The sequence below is a fragment of the Platichthys flesus genome, chromosome 19 (assembly GCF_949316205.1).
Source record: "Platichthys flesus chromosome 19, fPlaFle2.1, whole genome shotgun sequence".
Taxonomy (NCBI): domain Eukaryota; kingdom Metazoa; phylum Chordata; class Actinopteri; order Pleuronectiformes; family Pleuronectidae; genus Platichthys; species Platichthys flesus.
The window spans coordinates 13,036,455-13,061,782 of record NC_084963.1 but is presented as its reverse complement, the minus strand read 5'-3'; the positions used below and the strand labels follow the sequence as shown (position 1 = coordinate 13,061,782).

General features: G+C 43.7%; 1 protein-coding gene across 3 annotated transcripts; it reads left to right on the top strand.

The window, feature by feature from the left end:
* The first annotated feature begins 6,193 nt into the window (after nt 1–6,193).
* On the top strand, nt 6,194–23,958 carry sec16a (SEC16 homolog A, endoplasmic reticulum export factor). Of its 3 annotated transcripts, XM_062412487.1 has the most exons (32): nt 6,194–6,278; nt 7,816–10,175; nt 10,773–11,405; nt 11,493–11,641; nt 11,797–11,885; nt 12,015–12,138; nt 12,432–12,630; nt 13,623–13,806; nt 13,901–14,043; nt 14,336–14,397; nt 14,875–15,013; nt 15,138–15,380; nt 15,481–15,578; nt 15,689–15,770; nt 15,907–16,024; nt 16,131–16,242; nt 16,335–16,440; nt 16,652–16,792; nt 16,912–17,025; nt 17,639–17,837; nt 17,949–18,409; nt 18,500–18,544; nt 18,970–19,137; nt 19,226–19,312; nt 19,399–19,455; nt 19,569–19,683; nt 19,855–19,992; nt 20,146–20,228; nt 20,658–20,729; nt 21,162–21,221; nt 22,454–22,522; nt 22,659–23,958. In XM_062412487.1, the coding sequence occupies exons 2-32, from the start codon at nt 7,890–7,892 to the stop codon at nt 22,731–22,733; spliced, it is 6,651 nt and encodes a 2,216-aa protein (XP_062268471.1). In that variant the 5' UTR covers nt 6,194–6,278; nt 7,816–7,889; the 3' UTR covers nt 22,734–23,958. The 3 variants fall into 3 exon arrangements, with proteins under 3 accessions (XP_062268471.1, XP_062268469.1, XP_062268470.1); XM_062412485.1 differs by having other exon boundaries at nt 7,816–11,405; XM_062412486.1 differs by lacking the exon at nt 21,162–21,221 and having other exon boundaries at nt 7,816–11,405.
* The last annotated feature ends 1,370 nt before the right edge of the window (nt 23,959–25,328 follow it).

Below are 25,328 nucleotides of genomic sequence, written 5' to 3'. Positions count from 1 at the left end.
GAAATGTGTCCTCGCATTAAACTGATATCTGATACCCGATCAAGGCTACAACCAAGGCCAAGTGAAGGGGCTGATAGGAAGGAGGGGAAGTCCTCAGGGGGATGCTGGAGGGTGTGTGAAGCAGTGGCCTGCGTGCCGTCGGCCAGCCGCCTGAGGGGGGAGGCACATGGTGCCAACAGCTGCCATGGTGAAACGCTAACCCCTCTAAATGCTCTGTCCGGTAAACAACGTTGGGCTGAACACATGCCAGTGGGGGAGCCAGGGTGAGGGAAGGGTGAACGGGGCGACCCAGCTGACGCCGTGGAGAAAGGAGAATTGACCCCTGTGAAATGGCTTATTAAAGTGTGGTGGTCGCAATTCTGGGGGGGCCAACGCAGGACAAGAGAGTGGTAACTCAAAACCCTCTCTGGCAAAATGAGCACCGTGCACAGCACAAGCCGCAGACAGGAAGCCAGAGATTCAGGAGATACTTTTATTGGATGTGTTCACGCAGACACACACACGCTGCGTGCATGAAATACTGAAGACAGACGCTTTGATTTCCCCTGCCAACCCCAAACATCAACAATGCCAAGTTTATTTTTATCTCACAACTGGATGATGGGTGGAACGGGAGTTGAACTCTGCTAAGTATCCAAATGCAGCACATTCAGACCCATGAAAAGCTTAATTTACCTTTTAAATTGATAAATGAACTGCACTATTGGAAGACTGCTGCAACCAGTGGAGCTGCCGAATGTTCCCATGCTCCCAGGCCCCCTAGGGAGTGGCAGGAACAGATGTGACGTCCTCACTCCTCCGCTCGGCCTGTCCCTCCCACCCTCAGTCTATCCCTCTGCCGCTTGTAAAACAATCCATCTTCCACAAGTAAAAACATTGCTTTCTACCTCCATCGCTTGTGCCATCACTGGCGCTTAATAACACGAAAACAAAATTATCAGTAAATTTGTCACACGATAATTGTATCCAGTCTTAACTGATGTAATACAAGACCCCGAGAGTAATCTTGTAAGTGCTCTTCAATATGTCATTTAAATTTGCTCCCAGCACTGGTTTTCACTAACATACACATTCGGTAAATGTACACACTCAAACACGTACAACAAAACCAGCTAGATCAACACATTCATATAAAGTGAATTTCTCCCACTCTTTGTGAAAGGCAAACGTAATTTGGAATCAGCACGTTTAATATGAGGAATTCTTCCTGGTACTTTTCATCTGTAAGTCTCGAGGCAAGTTAGCTTAATTCACCTTTTGTCTCATGATTGATCATTCAAGCAACAACGCCCCCATCTGGTGGCGTTTTCGATCTCATGAGGGGAGGGGGGGGGGGGGTGTAGACTGGCCGCTCACTGATAAATTATCTTCCCTCAGTAACATGTCAGCATCCTTTTTTGTGGAATAATCCGGTTTTCAGCCGAAATGCTTCAATAACAACTTTATTTGATTCCCTGGTGCAGTCATGGTGTCGTGTATATTAGCTCACAGGGTGATGGAGCCACTGTTGATGTCATAAGTGGCAAAATACACCTTTACTTCCAAAGTAAAAATGCATACAGTACTGAGGAAAAACACCAATATCGCTGCTTTTGATTGCAGCTGCAGATGCATCAGTGCTATTCTAGTTCTTGAGAAGATGAGAATCATACATAAACAGTATACCCGCAGGTCTCATGAGAGAAAAGCTGTCACTTTGACAAGGCTTGATGACACCACAGCTTCTAATTGAGATTCTGTTGCAAAGCCCCATGAGGCAAATTCACGATACTGGGCTATGAATAAAATGTACTTGACTAATGTCTGAATATGTAGATCCACAAAGATTTCCACGATAATATCATCAACATTACAGAAGTCTCCTATGCAGTGCTGGGATGTAAATAGTACATTTACTCAAGTGCTGTACTATAGGTCCAGCGTTTTCAGAGGGAATAATGGAAAACGGATCTTGATTAAATAATAAAATCTATATCTATATATATTAGGGAAGGTGAGTGTGTGATTTTATATGTATGTGCTTACTGAGTGCAATTCTAGTTCCCTGGGAAAGAGTGAAAATGCCAAAAAAATCCAGGATCTGCCCCCTTCTGGATTGGCAACAAAATTCATCTTCCCTGACCCATACCACATGAACACTAGTATATTATGAAGAGAGGTGAGAGATTATCTGCCGTCAATCTTTGCATCCTGTGGTGCAGAATCAGGTCCACACCTGCCCGAATAATCTTTTCTATCACTCTGTGGGTTTGTGTGTGTGTGTGTGTATTTGGGTGTAGATAGACTGAGATTGGGGGAGGCAAAGGCCAGGATCTAGATCTATCATTTCCTTCTCTATTCAAATACATTTTTTTTTTTAAATCTCCATGTCATGGTGAGTTTCTATCGCAGTCATCACACACCTGCCACATTCGTCAGATAAGTGTAGGCGTATGCTCCTCAGCAAGAATGATCTCACTCTGGGACCATTGTTCAGAGATCCCTTGCTATTTATAAAAAAACACGGGGCTCAGGTTGATATTCAGGGGCTTATCAGGCGTTTAAACAGTGGTTAACCAAACATTAACCACTCTCTTGGCTTTCCTGTAAACATGGCCTTAATGACAAGGTAGACGGAGCCTCTGAGGACAAACGCAGTGAGTGTCACAAACACTCGATACCCTCAGGAAATGATGCAGGCCACAGATGCTGCTGATTGAGCAATTACTTCTTGAGTTAAAGCTTCCAGCTTTCATTTAGGTATCAAACCTGATAATTAGTATTGGCCTCATAAGAATTTCCACTCAATTAAACAGGATATACAAATGAAAATGAGAGGGATGGGTTTCTCATGGATAAATCTTATTATACTAGTTATGGAAAAAGATTCCACATCTGTTATCAATTTATTCTCTATCCCTGCTCTCATTGGATAAACATGTCTCTTATTGAAACACAAAATGAAAACTGTTAAGTGTGTGTTTGTAGTTTACATCTATACCATATGGTGCAGACATTGTGGTGTGTGTGTGTGTGTGTGTGTGTGTGTGTGTGTGTGCATATGACTATACTACATATGCATGTGAAAAAGGGAAACTTCAGCTGCAGCTCGACATCCTGAGTCACGCGGTTACTTTAACCACAAAAGCAAAACATTATTACTTTTCATATGAAGACATATTTCATAATAATACAACTCTCCTTTACTACATTTTCATTAATTGTGTGTTCATACACTAGCCTTCCCTTATATGTATTGTGCAATCTATGCATTAGATATCTATTTACTGGTTAAAACATGCTAAACGGTGGGGGTTGGGCTATGTATGTGTTATCATTTCTGCGTGAAGCACTTGTTTTTCTTGCTTTAATCTCTTTAAATGTCCCAATTAAGTTTGATTTATTGAATGTTTGGTAGTGCAGACATTTTTCAACATGTAAACACTGATGCTCCATTTACATGACATAACCTCCCATGAAATGTTGGTCGATAGCATTATGTAATATCACATTATTACATGAGCTGATGACTATCGATTAAGGATCGAACATTAACTAACAGCATATTTTGAATAATTTCTTGTATTATTACCTCCGCCAAATGTTTTTGTCAACATTTGTCTCTGTGATAGTTAACAGGATTACACAAAATCTACTTGACGGATTTCCACGAATCTTTGATGAAAGATGTGATATTAATCAAAAAAAATCGAAATAAGGCATTGAAGGAACTGCTGTGAATTTAGCAATTTATTAAATCACCAGTATATATGACATGTTCCTCTTGTTTTTACAGAGATACTGTCATTGAGACAAGTCGGCACATCATCATTAGCCAGAGGGTTTCACACGCAGACGGAGCCTGAGATTTCTCAACAGCCACTTCCTGCACAGAAAAGAGAGGCCACTGGGTTTTAGGTGCAAACGTGGTCTGTTCAAACCTGCCCCGCAGCCTATATTCTCCACACGCAGTCTGGTGGGAGGGGAGGTTTTGGTTGACAAGCCTGAGCGAAACTTGAGGAAAAGCAGGCGTCCGAACAAGTCATAGATGTACGTATCGTGGGTGTTTGAATTCTGCCCTGACGGCATGTGCCTTCCATCATTTTACCAGTTTTTCGTTATCTTTGACAGAGAGGATTACGTTAATAGGTTTGTTTTGATAAGACACCTAGTGTAGCTCAAAGCCTTATGTAGAGTGCCCATGGTGAGGTATTTGTGGCTCCATACAAAAATATATCATGAATAACAAAGGTGAAAAGTTGTTTTATTTATTATCACAAAATATAAACAATTATCAAGAACATTTAGATCTTCTCATCCTCACCACCCCCACTGATTTAAGCCAAATTACAGCCTAATCAACATAATTTAATATTCATAGTATTTACTTCCACAACATTTTTTTTTTTAAGTGTTAGGGTTAGGGTTAGGGGTTAGTTTTTTTAGGAGTTGTTTTCCTCAGAACCTCATTTGCTTTTCTGTTTCACCCCATATTTCAATAAACGAGTAAATTAAGAACTCCAGTATGTCTGTTGCTGTGTTCTTTATTTAACAATGGACCTATTGAGTTGGAAAGTTGGTGCAGGTAGTATTTTAAAACATACTCCAAACAATCCATAGTCTTTTCAAGGTGCAACATAATTCACTTTGCATTACTTAACTTCACAATAAATCAAAGCTACAGTTTTGAAGAACACCTAAGACTTATATTTGGTTAAAGTTGGTTAAAACATTGTTTGAGATAGTAGATGGTATGTGGTGTGTATGACACCATACTGCCCCCCAGTGGAGAAAGACCTCATCAAATGTTTTGAAACAGGGTGAACGGCCATAAAGGGCCTCAAAAGATATCAGTGAGCAATTGAGAGAATATAAAACCTTGTGGGATCCAGTGAAAAGAGACATAGTATCAGCATTTTATTTGGAAAATCTGTATCTGTACCCACGCTTATTCGTGCAATTTAATCACGTGACCAATAATGTGGCAGCCGTTCAAGGCATGAAATTATGAATTATAGGTCAGGTCAAACAGGCGGGGATCTTCATTTAATGTTCACATTAAACATCGTAAAAACTGTGATCTCGCTGACTTGTGTTGGCACTGTTGGTGGTAGATAGGCTGGTTTGAGTGCTTCTACCACGGCTGATCTCCTGGAATTTTCACAACGATATAATGTTTTTACAGAGAATGGCAGAGGAAAACATCCAGTGAGAAGCAGTTGTGTGGACTTTTTCGATAAGAGAGGACAGAGGAAAAAGGGCAAAGGGGTTGAAGCTGACACAACGAGTCAGGTTACACAGATGAACCCTCTTTATGCTCAACAGTCTAGTATGTCCTAAATGACCTTCATCACCTGTACAAGGTCAAAGAAGGGTCAGGACAATCACAGAGTATTAAAGCTATCCACTGTTTAGTGACTATTTGTTGCTGGCCGTAAATCATCTAGTAACACAACTTTGCAAGCTTTTACATGTGCAGGTGATATTTTTGTAATATTTCCCATCCTTTCAGATAAAATAAGGGACATCCTAGATTCCTCAACCTGGAGATCAAATTGATCACAGTCTGACAGGGCAAGGTTTATGAAACCCCCCCCCAAAAAATAAGGAAGCTGGGAACTGGTTCTTCGGTCCATCCTTTCCTGGGACATGTGACCCTTGTCCGGTGAAGGCACAGTCTCCCTGCATCACTGACAACTTTGGGAGAGACAAACAAAAAATGGCATTTTTCGAGAGCGGACTATAAAATTTTTTTTAGCACGATGAATTCTCTTGGAAATTACCACTAAGTGATATTTATTCATAACCATTACACTAAATAAGGATTATATGCAAATTCCAAGCAAGATAACTTAGCTCTAGTATCAAAGAAGAAATCTTTACTAACGATTTCCGATGTAAACGAACCTTGGCTATCTTTTACTCACTTGTTGGTATGCCAGATTTAACAAGCCTGTGACAGGATGATATCTGTGCATGATATGGGGCAATAACCATCACGGGTTAATAATCTATGTTTTCAGAATCCACTGCATGAAGAACTGAGTTTGAGAGCAAAGAGGAACCCTCATCATTATCGGCATGTGGTTCCTAATAAAGTGCACCCATAGTGGAAATACATCAGAACAGGGATGCACATAAATTGAAGATAAATACAGTGAATGAACCCTTTTCCGAAGCTCCGCCCTGCGATGACACCGTGGTTGTTTGGCCCGTGACGCGGCTTGTTACACGTAGCCTAGTAGGATGTGTTCATTGAAGATGGTGGCGCCGTGTCAGACTCACCCTGCTGCACATTTGTAAGAATTGATTTATACCTGTACACATTCCCGGCACCGGGTAAGAGTAAATATGCACCGTCACGAACACTGTTTGGCTCTCGCTGCTTTAATCTGGTGTCCTCGGCCGACCTGGAACTGTTATCCTTGGAGTTAGCATTAGGCTACTTAGCCGGCGATGCTAACTAAGCGGTGTTGCTAACGCTAGCAGTCTTCGAACCGGTTGAAATGTGCCCGACGAGGGGCCAGTAACGTGTAACTGCTCGTGTCCGTGTTGAATGTGTGTGAAATGATAAGTTACCGGTTGTCAGGAGTCCTGGCTTCGGGTACGAGCAGGCGACTGGGTGTCTGTTTTGCTGCTGGGTCTGGCAGAGCAGTGTAGCTCTACCGTTAGCCCTCTGGACCTTTCCTCATAGCAAGTGTAGCCTGAACTTAAAGACGCAGCGGACCTAACTCGTTTTCCAACAAGTGTCGCACGATGAGCAGAAGTCTGTGTCTTGTTTCTCTCTGTGCTAACGCTGCGAGTCTCGCTTCGTGTTGACCTGTCAATGAGCTGGGACATCGGCTATGCTAATGTTAGCTCCGGGTAGTGCAGCGGTTGTCGGTTAAATTATAACCCAGAGCGCTTGATAAGCCCCGCGATCACGTCGGGAGAGTCCATCCTGTCAAGGCTTGCCTGTCACCCGGCACTCTCTGTTGCCGATCTCCCTTTCCTGACTTGTCAAGTGATCATTTTCGCTCCACTGTGACAGATCCACAGTGCTGGTGTGACAGTCAGCTGTCAGACCGTCTCGTGTGTTTTGTGTGTGCTGCTTGCTTATTGAAGTCTCACCAACAACTAACGTTACCCCTACGAAAACAAAAGGGCTGAGGCACGTTTGCTCTGTCACATGTAACATCAGCAAGTTCCTGTTTGGACAGTGTTTGCTTAATCTCTGACATTGTGAGATGTTTTTACAAACTCCGATAAGCTAAGCAGAAGCCCCCACATTCAACCTTCCCTCTTAGAGCTGTCTATTATCAAAATGAAGGTGCTATTTAGATATGCGAAGAAATTCTGATTTGATTTTTGAGTTCGGATTGTCCTCAATGATTTTATAAATAACCTTGCTGCAAAACAGCTGCGTCTATTTCAATTGTATTAACCTAAAATGTGATATCATAATTTTGAAATACATATAAAATCAACCATGATTTGGAGGCAATATTTTTTCCTCATTTGTGACAACTTTTCATTAAAGATTTACATGAAGGTTCACATCTATTAATCTCTTCTAATTGCTTGAGTAACATAAGTAGAAAGCATTTGAGGTAATACCATATGACTCATTGTGTGTCTTACAGTCAAAGTTGGCATTCATACAATTTGTCAATTGTGTTCTGCCCAGTAAAGTACTTAATGTATTTATCTCTAAGAAAGTATAACAGGTGTTGTAGATATTGCCACGTTGTACTGTTCATCTTAATAGGATCTTGGCTTATTATACAAATAAAGGTGCGGTGAAGTCCATCAAAGAGCTTTTTGTTTAACACTCCCTCTTTCTTTCCCTCCAACCAGCTTCGCCTGACTTCAGTCTCTTCAGTGACATCTACTAGAGTGACCTGGTCCTCGGACCTGTGAGCTCTGCAGCCATGCAGCCCCCTCCGCGGACTGGACCTCAAGGAGCAACCGGCCCTCCACCGTCTGGGCCCAATATGTTCCGCAGGACCAGGCCTTACAAGCATACAGCAGCAGCAGCAGCTACTGCCACAATGCCACCTGCGACCCAACCCATGACAGACCCTTTTGCTTTTGTCAGAGCTCCCCCACCTATGGCTGCAGGTGGTCTCCCAACAGTACAGAGCAGTAACCCTCCACCCATGCAAGCCCCACCTAACGCCATGTACTCTCAAGCTGGTGGAGGTTTGCCTCCACAACCACAGACATTGGAGGATGTCCCGGCTGCTCCATATGGTCCCCCACCATCCTCTGTGCCAGGGGTGACGCTGTTCAACCCTCACAGTACAGCATCCCCTGTTGTTTTCCCAGTTCCAAGTCCTGCAGGATATGCATCGTCGCATACAGAGCAGAGCTATTTTAATTCAAGAGAACAGACACCATCCACAGCCACAGAGCCGCCGCCTGTCTTCTCAGCCCCAGCTCCTACTCAGACACAATTTAACATGGATTTTCAAGGACAGCCAACTCCACAGCCCGTGCCCTTCCAGCCAGTTCCTCCCACCACCTCCTCTTCCCACTGGGCCCCTGATCATGGAAGTCGCCCTCCATCAGTTCAGAACTACTTCCAGCCTACAAGTGACCCTCCACCACTACCTTTTAATATACCTCCACAGCCCCAGATGTACCCATCCCACGCCCCATCGCCCCAGCAAAGCACCCCAACACCTCCACCACAACCTTTTAATATACCTCCACAGCCCCAGATGTTCCCGTCCCAAGCCCCCTCGCCCCATCAACAAACCCCAACCCCTCCATCACAATCTGTACATCCCCACATCCAGGCTCATCTTCCTCCTCAGAACCTCGTAAGGCCCCCTAGTTCTCAATGGCCTGACCCAAGCGCACCCCAACAGCATAATTCACACTTCCAATCTCAAAGCTACTTTTCCCCCCAAGACTCTTGGTTCAACCAACCCACACAGGATTCAGGCTACCACCAAATGGGGACTGGCTCTGGCCATTCTCAGCCAACACCTGACGCTGGTGGATCTCAACATGTGGCCAGTTTTGAGCCTGGGCCTAGTTCTGCCCCTCCCCCAGTACCATACTCTCAGGAGTCTGGTTCCCTCTCAATGTTCTTCAAAGACAATGATGTGGAAAATGAAGAAACACTGGCTGAAGACAGAAATAAGGCAGTGAATGGTATTCCTGCTTCCTTTCAGTATCACAACAGCCCACCAACCCAAAGTGGCCACACAGATGCCCATATGGATTATCAAGGAGCTTCTCTTCAGGATCATTCACATGTACCGTACATGAATGATAGCAGTCATGCATCACAGAGGCCCCCGGATTCTCACTACAACCATATGGAGAATTTAGAGTGTGTTCCGAATCAGGAAGTATTACCCAGTGAAACTCATGGTAGTCCTGCTGCTGCTGCAGTGCTTAATGTTGACCAGTTCGAAACCGGACCTAACCTGGAGACTCCAGATTCTGTTCCAAGACCAATGAGATCTGCCAGTGTGTCATCCAACTACAGCAATATGAGTCATGGAAGCGGGACTGGCACTCGCCGGCACCATGGAGTAGTAGGTACCTTTATACAGCAAGAAAGCCCTCGTCTCACTGATGATGGTAACCTGACTGCTGCCACTGGAGGTTACTTTGAGCAGATTGACACTTCTCCGGCCGTGGATATGGGTGCGAGACAGAGCTCACTGGAGCAGACGTGGCAACCCACACCAAGTCCTCCCAAACCAACTGGCATCTTTCAGGCAAGTGCTAACAGCTCTTTTGAACCTGTTCGCTCCCATGGTGTTGGGGTGCGTCCTGCTGAAGTTGATATGGCTAATATTGTAGCAGAGGGAGGTGCAGATTCTACACCAGGCAACCTGGAGCAGCCACCAGATAATATGGAAAATATTTATGGCCAAGGACATCCCTTGCCTCCTGGGACTGGAGTTGGTGTACCTCCCCCGACACACCCAGTGGTTCTCTCTCACTCACGACCTTCATCACGTGCTTATGGGGCGAGTCAGCCCTGTGAGAGCCCTGCCACTACTCTGTGGGCACAGCATGATCCTGCTAGCTTGGGCGCTAACATCCTTTTAGCCCCTGCCGCCCCAATGGTTCTTGCTCCTTTACGAGAGCCCAGTGCTGATGTTATCCAACCTCCAGAGGATGGTCCCCTGGACCTCCACCGAGTTCAGCCAACCTCACAGCAGCACTCAGAGAACCTAGAGAACCCTCCAAAGGTGAGTGACGCAGAGTCAGCTGACTCTCAAGGCAACATGGGATATGCGTCTCTCCTGGTGGCTGATTCACTCCATCAACCTGTTTTGATTGCCCCGCCTGTGTCCAATTATACTGTGATTTCCCCAAGTACCCCGACTCATGCAGCCAGTCAAAGTAGCCTTAGGGAAACTACCCCACCTGTGAGATCACTCGCACAGGGGCAAGGTGCCAGTACCCCCCAATCACCTTTAGTAGCCTCCAATCCAAATCCACTGTTTGCCTCTGGACCAGTAAGCTACAATTCTTCAGCCTCTAACCAGGGTCCACTCAATTTGACCCGAGACAACACAGAGGCGGCAACATCAGAAATCACAGCTCCACCCCTGTCTCAGCCAGTCCGCCCTCCTCTTTCAAGGGGCCAACCAGAAAACCACTCTGCTCTCCAAGTTAATGCACAGGCTTCTCTCATGACTCCTCCCGTTTCTAATCATAATCCGCCTTCAAATTATGAACTGCTTGATTTTTCTATGCACCAATCACAAAGCCAAAATCAAGCATTGGGCCACCCTTCCTCTCTACATGAGTCTCCACAGTCTAGTAATGGATTTTACCTACAGGTAACCAAAGATGCTCAGCAAGGGGTAAGAATAGAAGGGAATGCCCCTATCCAGACCCCAGCCTCTTCATCCACCCCACAGGTACCGCCAGCTGCCTCCCAAGCAGCTGCAAACACAGAGCCACCACCAATAGAACCTCTGAGGACATCAGACCCTCAGCCTGCGTTGCAGGGACAGGCTGATGCTTCTCGTGTTCCACTGAGTGGAGCACAACCTTTCCGTGGTCAGTATCCAGCTCCTGCACAGGGGCCTGCTGCAGGGAGTGCTCCTCCCCATGCTGCTGCATACCCCCCAGGGCCTCTAGGACCAGGACATCCAGGGGCTTCCCATCCAGCTTCTGCAGAGCCACCTCGACCACCTTCAGCTGCAGGCAGCCAGCAGGGCTACGGGCCCCCTCCTCCACAGCCAGGACAGATGTACAGTGGCTACTATGGTTATCATGGGGAATACCCGGATAGCAGAGCACCATATCCTCCTGGCCAGTACCCACCACCTCCTGGGGACCCTAGAGCACCACCTGGGGACCCTAGAGCACCACCTGGGGACCCTAGAGCACCACCTGGGGATCCTAGAGCAACACCTGGGGATCCTAGAGCACCACTTGGGGATCCTAGAGCCCAGCAATATTATCAAGTATGTGGAACGACTTACATCTACGCTGGCTTGTGAATGTATTCAACTATGTGAAGATGCACTACGTTGCGTTTTCTTTTCTCTCAGGATGGTCAATACAGGACCCAAGCTGATCCTTGGTATGGCAGGTATGATGCTCAGACCCAAGCTTATCGGGATCCAAATCAGTACAGAGAGCCTCAGCCAGAGCGACCCAGCTCCAGGGCTAGTCAGTATTCTGACAGGCCCTCATCCAGGTCAGTGAAACTGCTCCTCAGTTTTACATCTGATGCACTGCCTATAAAACCACAATATTTTCATTTTGGTCATTTATTTGTATTTGCAGATTCCAAGTTACTAACTTATGTGAACTAGGTATAAACTCTTCTCTTTTGTTTACTTTCTCCCAAAGACAAGGCTATCCTGAAGATTACCAGAGAGCTAACCGCAGTGCCTATAGTGAATATTATGCAGAATACCCCAAAAACTACGATTACAGAGGTATGAGTTGAAAACGGTGTGAATCCTTAATGAAGATGTTGCAAAAAATATAAAAGATTAATCACTGTGCATTAAACAATTTTCCTTATATGAATCTCTCTCTTTATCCTCTCCATAAATTCTGTAAAGGATACAACTATGGACAGTATGACCCTCGATACAGAGGATACTATGATCAGGCCTACTGGGCTAATTACGATGAAAACTACAGAGCCAGAGAAAACTACTATAATCAACAAGTGTATCCTGCCAGGTATGCAGAGAGAAGCACCAATGTAGCTGTTAAAAGTGTTGTTATACTTTATCTAAACTTTATTTGTAATTTATATTTGGTTCAAATGTATATATATATATGTCAGTCTGACTAAAAACAGATTTCAAACAGAATTCTATGCTTATCATGTCTGTTTGATGATAGGCAGTTTTGGACTTGAAATGTTTATGGTTGTTACACTTATGATTTTGTATTTATTGCATGCTACCTAGCAACTTGTGGTTTTCACAGGATGTTTTTTGATTCACTAACACTTAACACTCCACTTATAGGAAAGAAGGCTTTGAAAACCAGTGGCAGTACTATCCTGGCTACGATCCCAGCTTTGATGACGATTACCAACGACGCGGAGAAATTTATGGCGATGAGTTTGATCGACGCAGCGTCCACAGCGAGCAGTCAGCACACAGTGTCCACAGCTCTCAAAGCCACCACAGCAGACGAAGCAGCTTCAGCTCAAGGTCGCAACAGGTAAAAGTCTTCTTGTGAAAGTATTATTACCTGTGATTATTATCTTGTGCCGTTTTCAGACATGACCTCCAAGTCAAATCCGGAAAATTGGCTACAGAGTTTACCCAGAGTTTTTCTTTCACACATACACAACACAGCGGGAGGTTTTCTGCACAGATGCGTTCAAAACAGCAAAAAATCCTCCGCATTGAGGCGAGAGGTAGCAGGCAGGGGCAGGAAGTGATGAATTAACTCTGCACGCTGCAGAGATCGCGTGATTTTTTTCACAGCACCCGACACCGCCGTCAGCTCTTATCACCACAAACTCTCTTGATATCTTCGTCAGTGTCTTCTTCAGTTGTGACACCACTTTTTCACCGGGAGATATTTGTTTTCTTTTTGTATTTTCATTTTTGCATCTGTCGCATGTTAGAAGCATCATCTTCAAATGGGGCAGGCTGCGGATTCCTCAGAAAAGGAGAAAGACAACATTGTATAGACTGTCAGTAACACATTGACATGCCAACATCTCACTGTTCTGAAAATCAAGGTTTTGATTTAGGCCATATTCCGATTTTAGAACTTGTGTGTTGAAATGCTTTTCAGAAGTACGGTTAATAGATTGTAAGCAATGTGTTTATCACATGGAGCGTCTGTGAGTTGTGGTTGAGAAAATGAGCTGGAAAGAAAAGAGTGGGAATGTGTTCATCATTAATTGCACTCTCACTTTTTTCAAGGTTATTTTTTTCTCGCTGGAAGAACAGTTTAGACATTTCTTTTCCTAGATTTGTTCTTCAGCCCCTAGAAGCATCTAATCTGTACTATTAGCTATGCTTGTAAGCGGTCTCATGATCCCTCCTGCTTATCAGTTGCTTCATTCATAACACATCCTTGACATTTTAGGATGGTTATCTATGTGTCGCTTGTGTTCAGGGAAGTAGGTTGTCTGATAACAGCTGTGTTATGTTCCAGACTAACCCATAATGGTCTCTCTTCGTCTTCCCTTACTGCAGAGCCAGGTATACAGGAGCCAGACTGACTTAGTGTCAGCTGCCTATGACACCACAGCCTCCACTCTGGCTCCGGACTACTCCTATGCACAGTACCCAAACCAAACTGATGCCACACAGAACTACAGCCAGTACCTCTATCCCTCAGAGTACACTGCAGACAGCACATGGATCAGCCCTGAGCAACGTAAGGGGAACCTTTTTTAACGTTCTCAGCCTTTTTAAGCTTAACCAATCTCTAAATGTTAACACTCACAGTCTGACTCTTCTTTTCCCCGTAGCCCCCCTTCGTCCTGCAACCCCAGAGAAGTTTAGCATACCCCACCGCTGTGCCCGCTTTGGACCTGGTGGTCACCTGGTTCAAGTTCTGCCCAATCTCCCCTCAGCTGGACAGCCCGCTCTTGTTGATATTCACAACATGGAGGTACGTATTTAACGGGTTATATATCAGCATCTTCGGTATACGCTGGGAATTTTCTCCATCCACGAATGGACAGGGTGCAAATGTTATCAGGATTTGATGTCATATGTTGTGAGGTGTCATAAGAGTTTAGGTATCTGCACAGGGAAAAACAGAGAAGAAGAGGGTTCCCCAAAACTACAGACTTGTCCTAAAACTGTTACTGATACTGAACTTGCTTGACTTAACCTCAGACACTTCAGCATTTGCACAATGTTTAAATACGTCAAATCCCAAACCACATTTGTGTTTGCAGACCATGCTGCAGGATACCCCGGATCAGGCAGAACTACGAGCCTTCCCTGGACCTCTTGTTAAGTAAGTCTACTCAACCCTTTGTATGTATTACAAACATGTCAGAGACACTACCATTTTTATGGGGGGAGGCTGGCAGCATTCTCTATTTATTCTCTTCTTAACAAATCCAATGATGGACTAATTCCAGCAATGCATTAGTTGAATCTTTTGACACTTATAGACTTCCCAAGCCTGTCTGTTGCACTAGAAATGTTTCATCTTTAATTCCCTAAAATAGTTAGGGCAATTTATAGCAAACAAACCTAAACAAGACTTGTTCGTCGGACTATTTTTAGCTACAGATTTTGCATTATTTACGGCAGTAGGAACGAGTGTGGGATTGGTTCAAGAAAACTCGGAAAAAGAATTCAGGAGCCATGTCAAGCTCTTTGCAATACTTATAATACAATAAGATGACAAAAAAAATATCTAAAAAAATATAATTTAACATTCTTATTGACTTCCAATCCATGTCATTTCTTTCATTCTGTCCATCAGGGAGGAGACCCATAAGGTGGATGTGATCAAGTTCTCCCAGAACAAAGCCATGGAGTGTTCTCGTGACAACAACCTCTTGGACAGGGACTCTGCCTGTCTGCTCTGGGACTTCATCATGCTGCTCTGTAGACAGAATGGGGTAAGACTGCGCAGACGTAGCTCGAAAACTGTCAGAAAGAGAATTAAAAGTGAAAATGTTTCATCTTTTCTGCATGAAACAATATTTTTTTCATCTTCCTTATCTTCCTCATTCGTTTCTCAAGACTGTCGTGGGCACAGACATCGCTGACCTCTTGCTGAAAGAGCACCGATCTGTTTGGCTGCCGGGAAAGAGTCCGAATCAAGCCAACCTGATTGATTTTAACAACGAACCACTGGCACGAGCTGAGGAAGAGCCGGGAGCCGGACCACTCTCTCTCCTTTCTGACACCTTCATGATGGTCCCAGAGAACGTTGGCAAAGAAACTGAGCGCTTCAGGGAGCTGCTTCTGTTTGGCCGCAAGAAGGTAAAAAAAAGTGTCCTCTTTAAATGTATTATTGTCATTTAGTTTTTATCTTCCGCAACCTGATGGTGACCTGATGTGCTCTGCTTTGTCTGTGGAATAGGATGCACTAGAGGCAGCCATGAAGGGAGGTCTCTGGGGCCATGCCTTGTTGTTGGCCAGTAAGATGGACAGCAGGACACATGCACGTGTCATGACAAGGTAAAGTGGCAGCGATATAAAAGGTTGCACCTCATGAAATAATTAGCATATTTATCCTGCCCTTATTTGAATAAAATAAAACATTCAATATGTTTGTCTTTGTTGTTTAGGTTTGCCAACAGTCTGCCCATCAACGACCCTCTTCAGACAGTGTACCAGCTGATGTCCGGGAGAATGCCGGCCTCAGCCACTGTAAGGACAAATTTGGCTTTCTCTCTTTCTTTAACACCTCATTATTTTGAGTAAATAGTTTTTTGTTTGTGTAGTAATTTGTGGGGTTTAAAATTTAACTTTTTTCACAAATAAGCCCTATGATGTGTTCATGTAGTGCTGTGGAGAGGAGAAGTGGGGTGACTGGCGCCCTCACCTGGCCATGGTGCTGTCTAACCTCACACATACCATGGACCTGGATACCCGCACAATCACCACCATGGGAGACACTCTGGGTAGGACTGCATAAAAAGAAAGCAGATACTGACGGTTTCTAAATCAAAATGGAATTTTTCAGACAATAGCTCACATTCTATCTGCTCTCATTATGTCGGGTGGCAGCTTCCAAGGGGCTGATCGATGCGGCACACTTCTGCTACATGATGGCACAAGTCAGTTTGGGAGTCTTCACAAAGAAGAGCACCAAGATGGTTCTGATTGGCTCAAATCACAGGTTCGAAATAGAAATTGCACATAAGCGAAATGGGTGTCTTATAAAAATCAAAAAGCCAAACATTTACCCTCATCTTTGTCTTTTTACTTCAGTTTTCCCTTTTTCCAATTTGCAACCAACGAAGCTATTCAGAGGACTGAGGCCTATGAGTATGCTCAATCACTTGGCTCCCACCCCAGCACACTGCCCAATTTCCAGGTAGGTTTTTTTCTGTTTCTGATTAATCAATGTACTGTCTCCTACACATGCATCCTAGTGATGGATTGCACTGAAGCCTCTGCAGACATTTTAAAAAACAGTCTTGTTTGTGTGTCTGTATATCTGTCGCTCACCACATAACAAATATGTCCACTGTGGTGTTATTACTGAAGATTAACAAACTGTTCTCTGCTTTATTGTCTCCTACAAGGTGTTCAAGTTGATCTATGCATGTCGTCTGGCTGAAGCAGGCCTGAGTGCTCAGGCCTTCCATTACTGTGAAGTTATCTCCAAGACAGTGCTCATGGACCCTCCCTACTTCTCTCCTGTCTTTATTAGCCAAATCATACAGGTATGCACTCACCCGCTTTCCTGTCTTTCCCTTTGGTTCCTCATTTATTCAGTTGTCACAGATGTGCATTAGGCTTTGCATTCTGACAAATACCATATTATGTTATTATTTGTTGACAGATGTCGGAAAAGCTGCGGTTCTTCGATCCACAACTGAAGGAGAAGCCTGAGCAGGAACTGTTCAATGAGCCTGATTGGCTGATTAAACTCAGACAGTTGGATGGACAGATCCGGGTGAGGAGGCAGACACATATTTGTAGTAATAGATGCCATATTAACAACTAGAATTGCACTCATTGGAGCGTATACCACTGCCCATGGATCAACAGTCTAATTCATTTAGATCTAGTTTCATCAACTTTCAGACAATCTCAGATATCAGTTGCCTAAATGTGCCAGTTTTTTTTCTTCATGATCCAGGAACAAGTAGAAAAGTGCCCTAAAACGCAATGTGAAAGATAGTGATAGAAAATTTCTTTTGATCTGCACCAAAATTTCCCAGGTTGCTCCCTGACCTATACCACATCCTTCCAATCCGTTTCATGGGAATTAGATTTGTTGTTTTTGTGTAATCTTTCTTATATTATTGGTTTTTAACTTATTTACACTTTTATACAAAGCAACTTACAAAGGGTGAGGGCTATTTAATTAAAAACTACCTTTTTTGTCTCTTAACTCAAATTTCCATCACAATGACAATGCAAATAATTATAATATTAATAATAAGTGAAGGAATGACTTAATTTGATGTGGAACTTGTTGAAATGAATCCTATTTTCATTGTATTCTAAACTTTCCTGGTAATTTTTACCCATTCAACAATTTTCATTTAATACCAAAATTTCAGACTGGGCTGATTACTTACAGTGCAGACAGAACAACTCCTCCACAGTTCGACTGTACCAGCCCATCTGACTTGGGCCAACCCAGTCCAACTGAACCATACAGCATGCCAGTGGAGGTTGATGGCCCCACTCCTGACAACCCACTAATGAGTTCATTACTACCCGGGCCTCCACCACAGGGAGTACAGCTGATGCCTCCAGGTGGGTTTGTGTAAATATATATGTGTACTCGTACAATAATACTCTTGTTGTCTCCTTTTTTAACCTCTCTTGACTGTCAGCCTATTCAAAATGCAATCTACTTTTTTTCAGCCCCTACCTCCATTCTCCAAGAGGGGATGGCCCCACCTCAGCATTTACCCCCCGGTGATGTGCCCCATTTCTACCCAGTACCTCCCAGTGGACCACCAGGTCAGATGTCTGTCCCAGGCTACCCTCCACAGGATCCCGGCTTTGCCCCCCCTCCCTTCCAGCCTCAAACTGAGCAGACAGAGATGTATCCAGGATCCCACCAGCAGCCGTTTCACCCACCTCCTCAAGTGGGCCAAATGTCACCACACATGCTCCCTCAAGTGCCACATTCACCTGTGCAGATGAACCCCCCACTGCCCCAGATGCCTCAGCACATGCCCCCTTCCCCTGGGCATATGCCTCCTGTCGAGTACCCATACCAACCCCAACCAGAGATGCAGACTGCTCAGGCAATACCATCATCCCCAACCAGAAACTCCTTCACACCTCGGATGGACTTCTATGACCACATGGCTCACATGGTCGGTTTCTCCAGACAGTTGTGATTGCTGTTGTGTTGCTGTCAAATCTTACACAAAATGTTAACCCCATTGTCTTTCCCGGTGCTGCAGGGTCCTGGAAGATCGAGGACTACTTCACAATCATCAATGCACATGGTGGGTTTGTGTGTCTTGTTTCTATCAGACAAAAAACTTTCAGTGAAGTGATGCACAGCTTATCAAAAATGGTATTTGAAATTTCTTTGAATTATTGGAATTTGTTACGTTGTAAACAGTTTTACTCGTCTAACAGTGAGATCAATAATCCCTCATCAGTTATCAGCCGATCTTGCAGCTAGTGTCTGACGCTTCCTGTCTCTTGTCTCTAAAGATTCTGCATGTTTACATACAGAATCTGTTTACAGAGGTAACTTATCAGCATATGTCTGCAAAATAAGAACTCAATTTCAGTTCAGTAATTATAAATGGTCATGATTGGAGGACATGGCAAAAAGGAAACCTGTCCAAAAGAAGCTCCGTCCAGGAGGCTTGAAAGAGGTGTGTGTTGTCGTCTTACTCTTGCCTGTATTTTCTGACTTCAGGTTTCAGGGCGACGCTCACGCACCACCTCTGAGTCGTCCAATCACTCTGGTGGTGGACGAGAGCGCAGAGACTCACTTGTCAGGCAGATCTCTCTACCGCCGCCTTCAATTCCTGAACAGCCGCGCAAAGAAGAGCCCAAGAAAGTCAAGAAAGACCCCCCAAAACAGGTTCATATTCACTTCTGATTCACAATGATTGCACCCACAGTGTTCCCTAGTGGTCATTTCAATATGTCTTCTTTCTTTTCATACACAGAGCGGTGGTGGTGGTGTTAGCTTGCTGAAGAGGTGGTTAGGGATGGGGAAGAATGAGGCTCACTTGCCAGATGACAAAAACCCATCTGTAAGTTACAGCTGGAACATGTACATTATTCAACATTTTCTCTATATCAGCAGTAACTGATAAGAGCCCATGTTCTCAATTGTCAGATTGTGTGGGATGAACAGAAGCAGAAATGGGTCGACTTGAACGAGCCTGAAGAGGAGGTCTGCTATCATCTTTTAAATTGGTTCACAAGTCAGATATACAACAGTTTTGTTGTTGAAGTAGACTGACACTTAAATCTGATATGTGTCTCTTTTTTTTTTTAATCTATTAGCGTAAGCCTCCTCCGCCACCTCCCTCTGGCTTCCCCAAGATGCCCACAATGCCCGGCCCTGCGGGACCTCCAAGCAGTGGCGGTCCGCCTGTCAACATGTTCTCCAGGAAGGCAGGTGAGATGAGGGTTATCCCCTGTGGTCTTTGGCTCTACAAATACCATATATGACCTTGCATCATTTTTTGAACTGGTGTCTCATTTTTGAGGCAAAAAATTGAATGACTATCAGAAATGAGTCACTGTTTACTCAGTTTCTTGCCACTTGGGTGTTTACCCCTCTTCTCAGGCCCCAGGAGCAGATATGTGGACGTTCTGAACCCCAGTAGATCAGCTAAACCAAGTGGATCAGCCCCTGCTCCAGCGGACATCTTTGCTCCTCTGGCACCGATGGCCATGCCTGCCAACCTATTTGTGCCTAGTTCAGGTGGGGGTTATGTTTATTTTAAATATATGAAATCATGTAAAATTCTTAAATAAGCACTCTTAGTTGATTAACGTACCAGTTAACTCACAAGCGAGATATCCCTGATGGCTTTAGAGGAAGAGATTCAATAATTTTTCTAAATTACTGCTATAGCGCCTGACGATCATCAACCTCTAGAGGGCAGTGAAGGAGGATATCAGGAGCAGAATTCACCGAACACCAGCACTGCTCCTCAGGTAAACCTGAAATCTAATGTTTAAAAAAACTCTTGTTGTTGCTCTAATGCAGAAAATGTATTGTAGATTCAAATATGTATAACAAGTGATAATAACTGATTCCCCCTTGGCTCTGTCCCTGGTTTGAAAGACTAAGTGGTGTCATGAGCCATGTTCAACCAATAAATGCAGATTTTATTTAACATATTTGGTGATTAATACAATATATATATATCATATTTTGTTTATGTTAAAACCAGCATTAATGTAGTTCATCAAAGAAAACTAATACATTTTAGTTTACAGCTCAATAAAGCACATTTAATTGTGCAGTATCTCTAAAAAGGTCATGGGAAATGAGGACATTCGGGGTAAGCCAGTAGAAATTAAGTACAAAGCTGAAGCTCTCCTCCTCCACATTCTCTTCCTTTTGCACTTTAATCTGTTCAGATGTTCAACCCAACGTTGTTGCCACCTGCCCCAGAGGGAGCTCCTGTGCCTGATGGCTCACAGTCCGGGGAGGTAAGACAAACTGTCCCTGTCAGATCGCACTGTAGCTGCCATAGTACCATCATGCCACCACTGACCCATGTTGCTCATCACCTAACAGCCAGTGCGTGCAGTTTGCTTATTTGTATGAATGTAAGTTAATGGATAAAGGGTTGAGAGAACATCAGAATGCCTGCATGTCAACTGATAATCTTTCCTGGTAATCATGCTAAATGCAGTCTTGATTAAAAAAAACAATCTGTTCCATTTGCTGTTACAATCTAATTTTGTCCATTTCTGTTTTTTCAACAATCATAAATAATCTAATGCTTCATTTGTTAACACTCTGAACTGGTGGCCGAGGCGAAATAGTTCTAATCATATTCATGGGACATTTTGAATATGGGCTTGTGGTTTGTGTCTTGGTTTTCTTTCTACTGTTAATTTCCCTCCTACTGTCTTCAGCTCTCACGTTCTAGCTCAATGAGCTCCTTATCACGCGAAGTGAGTCAGCATTTAAATCAGGTACCTCTAGCTGGGCCTCAAATGGTTCCCACTCATCCCTGCCTGCTCACCCACCCAGCTCACTACATCACTAGCAGCACGCTTCACTGATGCTTCACCGCTAACCCATCAAACCCAGGATGTCTGCCCGCTCATCTGCCGGCTGTCTCCAGTGTTGTTAACTTCTCTATGTGTGATGAAAAAACCCAGACTCGCAAATGGTCAACACATTTAATATACTAGCAATTTGTGCAGCCCAAAATATTTCCATGTGTATTGAATGGATTGCCATAGCATTGCCACGTTTTTACCTCAATATCTATACCACGAATTGGCACATCATTTAGTTGTAGTCATTAATAGTCACCAGAAGATGGATCCTAATGTGACATCCTCGAGCACAACCATTTGGTTGAAATTTTTATTTTGTTCGACTGAGTATTGGGGCCATATGAAGAAAATACAATTCGGAGGTTTTGAGAATACATTTGTAATACTACAAGAACAGAGTCCTAATTTTATAAGAAAAAAAGTCATTACAAGAATTGAGTTATATAAAGTCATAATATTACGTTAATAAAGTTGTAATTAGAAGAGAAAAATAATCAAAATATAACCTTATTCACCAAATATGCAACAATGAAAACCCCTGATCAAAGGAGTTTCACTTCTGGATCCAGAAACTTGAGCCTTATACATGATAATGTGGAGCTGTTATTTTTAAACATTTACTAAAGTATAACTTAATAAGACGCTTCAGATTCCTCATTCAAACGCAGCCGACAGGGTGATCTTCAGACATCCTCCATCTAATTTGACACAAAGCCTAAAATTGTGACTTTATTCTCGCAAATTTAAGACTTTATTCTTGAAATCTCTGATTGTTTTCCACCTTTAATTTGCCCTTATACGCAGTCATGCGTCACAGAGCTGCCAGCAGGGTCTTGGTCATATTGACGTCAGACAGAGAGTGAAACATGCTGGAGACATGCTGCAGGACGACTCCCCTGTTCGTGGTCATGGGAGCACAATGCTTCATTAACCTGTCATATAGCATGCATGCTTACTAATATCAGTGACTTGTGGTTTGTAAAGCTGCCTCACCGTAGAGCTTTGCCATCACTTTTCCACTTTGCGTCTGTTTTCTAATGTCAAAACATTCAGTGGCATTTAGAGTGTAACCTCCTCTCTGTGCCTTTAGCAGTAGTGAGAGTAAATGCACACACTGTACTAACTCTATTTGTGCCTTGCAGAGTCATCCTCCTCAGGGAGCTGCACCCGCAGGAGGCGTCACCTTTTATAACCCTGCACAGTTTGCACAGGTAAGGATGTAAAAAAGAAAATAACTACCAAAATGGACCAGTATCGTGAGGCCCTATAAAAGCACCTCTCGTGTTTCCTCTTTTCCACTTCATAAATCGTCTTTCCTTTTTGTTTTGTTTTACTCCCTTTTCCCAGCCAAGTGCAGCACCAGGCGGTGGAGTTCGTCCTGGGCGGTTGGCCGGCCAGCGCCAGTACCCGGTGATGAAGTAACATCATCCTGCAGAGAGATTACGTAAACGGACTTTGTTGGATAGAGTGATATCCGACCTGGAATGAAATGAAGCACATGGACGTACTGCTCTCTCTCTTAAGGACCTTTTTCATTTTGCCCGCGCCTGAGAAGAGCGTAAGGTGTCTCCATCTTGTCAGTCTTCGTCAGTCTTCGTCAAACAGCTCAACCACTCTGTCGTGTCTGTTGTTCAGTAATTGTCACTGGAGTATTCTAAAAGGCATGGCGTCTCCACGAAGGGCTTTTTGCTTTATCCGAACAGATGACAGAACGTTGTATCAAGGGTTTTAATGAACATAGAATAGTTTCCTAGGATGTATTCACAAGGCATCATTTGATGTACCATCAACATATTTCCCCTCAAAGAGGTCTAGCTTCCCCTCAAATACAATACAGAATGATCAACCCAGGTCCTGTTTTAGTTTGTGTCTTAAGTCCGAACGTCCATGTTTGCTTGATTGACTTTGATGATTAGAAAAGAAGTGGCGCCTTTTTTTAATTTCATACTGTCACGTTGAACTCGTTTGTGCATCTGCAGCGCTTCGTCTGCTGCAGTTTGCAGTTTGCGTGAGAATGATTTGTGTCAATAGTGCGTCGTCTGCTGTGTCGTGTGCTTTCCCTCAGTCAGCCTCCAGCGAAGGAAGGATTGTTGAATGATCCTGGAAAGGAAGACTCAGACCTGCTTCACAACCTGAGAGTTGGAGGACGTGTGCAGTGCTAGGATGCTGCCCATTGCAGATATTTATTTAAATGTCCTCCCGCCCATCAGCGACTCTTCATTTTTACAGCTGAGTCAGGGCCTTTCGTCCGAGTCCGGCTACGGTTTCTCTTCCCGAGAAACTTTGACAGTATCAACGAAAAACAAGGGGTGGTCTTCTGAAGAGGAGGAATCTGGATTAAACCTGCATTTTAATTATCGCTTAAATAAAAGTAAATCTATCCAAATATTTGTATATCAGATTGATTGTATTTATGGGCTGTAGGCAAGACGGTTTGTGTGAGTGTGTGTATGTGTGTAGAGCAACTAATTTTTTCCGAATAGCTTTGACAAAATGCATTTATGATTGACCGGAGATGACATGGATTCATATTCTGATCATTTGTATTGGCCGCTTCTGCAGACAAATAAATCTTTATCTAAATTGTGAATCGCGATCTAATTGCACTCTGAAGACTTTCTTTGTCATTAAAATTTACTGATGCGTTTTTCTTTTCAACTCAAATCATTTTTCCTCCCAAGTGTTTTAGGTTCATTGATCTTTCATTATTTTAATTTTTTTGTAGAAATCCACTTCTGATTTCAAAAGTTCCCCTTTTGTTTCAGAGTTCCTCGTGTTCAATTATTGACAAAACCGTGAATAGAAAAAGATGAAAACAAAATAGTAATAAAGGTATTTTGTGCTCTGTAGCACCATGAAATAATAAATGTGTACTTCTTTTGTCACTGAACGTTTTTAAATGAATTATATCTGCACCCGGGTAAAGTCTACCAGTTTTGATCCAAACAATGGGCAGGCTCTTTTTGTGCAGATGTAATATCAACTAGGGCTACGTTGTAGCACTGACGGGCCCGAGCACCCTCACGTTGAAGCCCGTTGCGGTCGGTGGAGAGAGCGATCGATGAACAAGAGCACGTCTCCACGTTGCATTCGTGTTGTGCACTGTGGCAAGGATAAACGCTTCACGTCCAGCCGGTTGGATAATGCAGAGTGGATTAACAAAGTACTTTCTGTTTCATGGTGAAACAGTAGGTGGCGCTATGACTAATGAGGGAATATTGACCCATAGAGCTGTTCAGGCTTGGACTCTAATCAGGAGACAGAGTTTGGTAGTGATAGGACAATGCAGAGTGAAGTAATGAAAACATCGTGTCCTTTGGCGAAGAATATCCTTCGCCGCACATCAATGTTTACACGGTTTGAGGAAACGTCCCAATTCTGACCTTGATCCAATGATTTGCCTGAGCTCTTTTGAGCTGTATATTGTAAAGCGGCCAGGAGCAGTTCATCAAATTATAAAACATGTGCCTTCTTCTAGCCACGAGGGGGCGCTGTGTTTTCAAGTCATAATTTCTGTGCAAATGTCATCAAGCCGGGAATTTTGTCCTGCATGTCTAGTTTGGACTTGATTGGACCATCTAGGTCCAAGATACAGAACCTCGCGTTTTGATGGCGTTTAATCAAACTTTGACGCCGTGGAGTGACGCCAAAGGATCTTTAAATCAGTTTTTATCTCCACCTTTTCATTCATCTCAATTTGAAATTGATCTGATGAAAGCCCTGGGACAAGTATGTTAAAGTAAAAATGGTGTATATGGTCAAAATGGCCACTATATGGAAAATGGCCGGCTTCCTGTGGTGTTTTTCATAATGCCCCTCGAGACTTTTTTTATGACTGGTCGCGATACACCTGTGTTGAGATTTTGGTGAAGATCGGTCAAATGGAAACCTAGGGACTGGTTCCAGGGGGCGCTGTTGAGCCATTTTACCACGCCCAATTCAAATTACTCATGAATACTAAACTATCCATAGACCTTGAATTTCCTGAAAAGTTTTATTCCTTTTTGAGCATGTCTA

Excerpts from the sequence above, each read along its gene's own strand:
- sec16a (XM_062412485.1), top strand. The coding sequence starts at position 7,890 with ATGCAGCCCCCTCCGCGGACTGGACCTCAAGGAGCAACCGGCCCTCCA. Across the intron at positions 16,441-16,651 it reads GCACACTGCCCAATTTCCAG|GTGTTCAAGTTGATCTATGC; the intron begins GTAGGTTTTTTT and ends GTCTCCTACAAG. Across the intron at positions 17,838-17,948 it reads AGTACAGCTGATGCCTCCAG|CCCCTACCTCCATTCTCCAA; the intron begins GTGGGTTTGTGT and ends ACTTTTTTTCAG.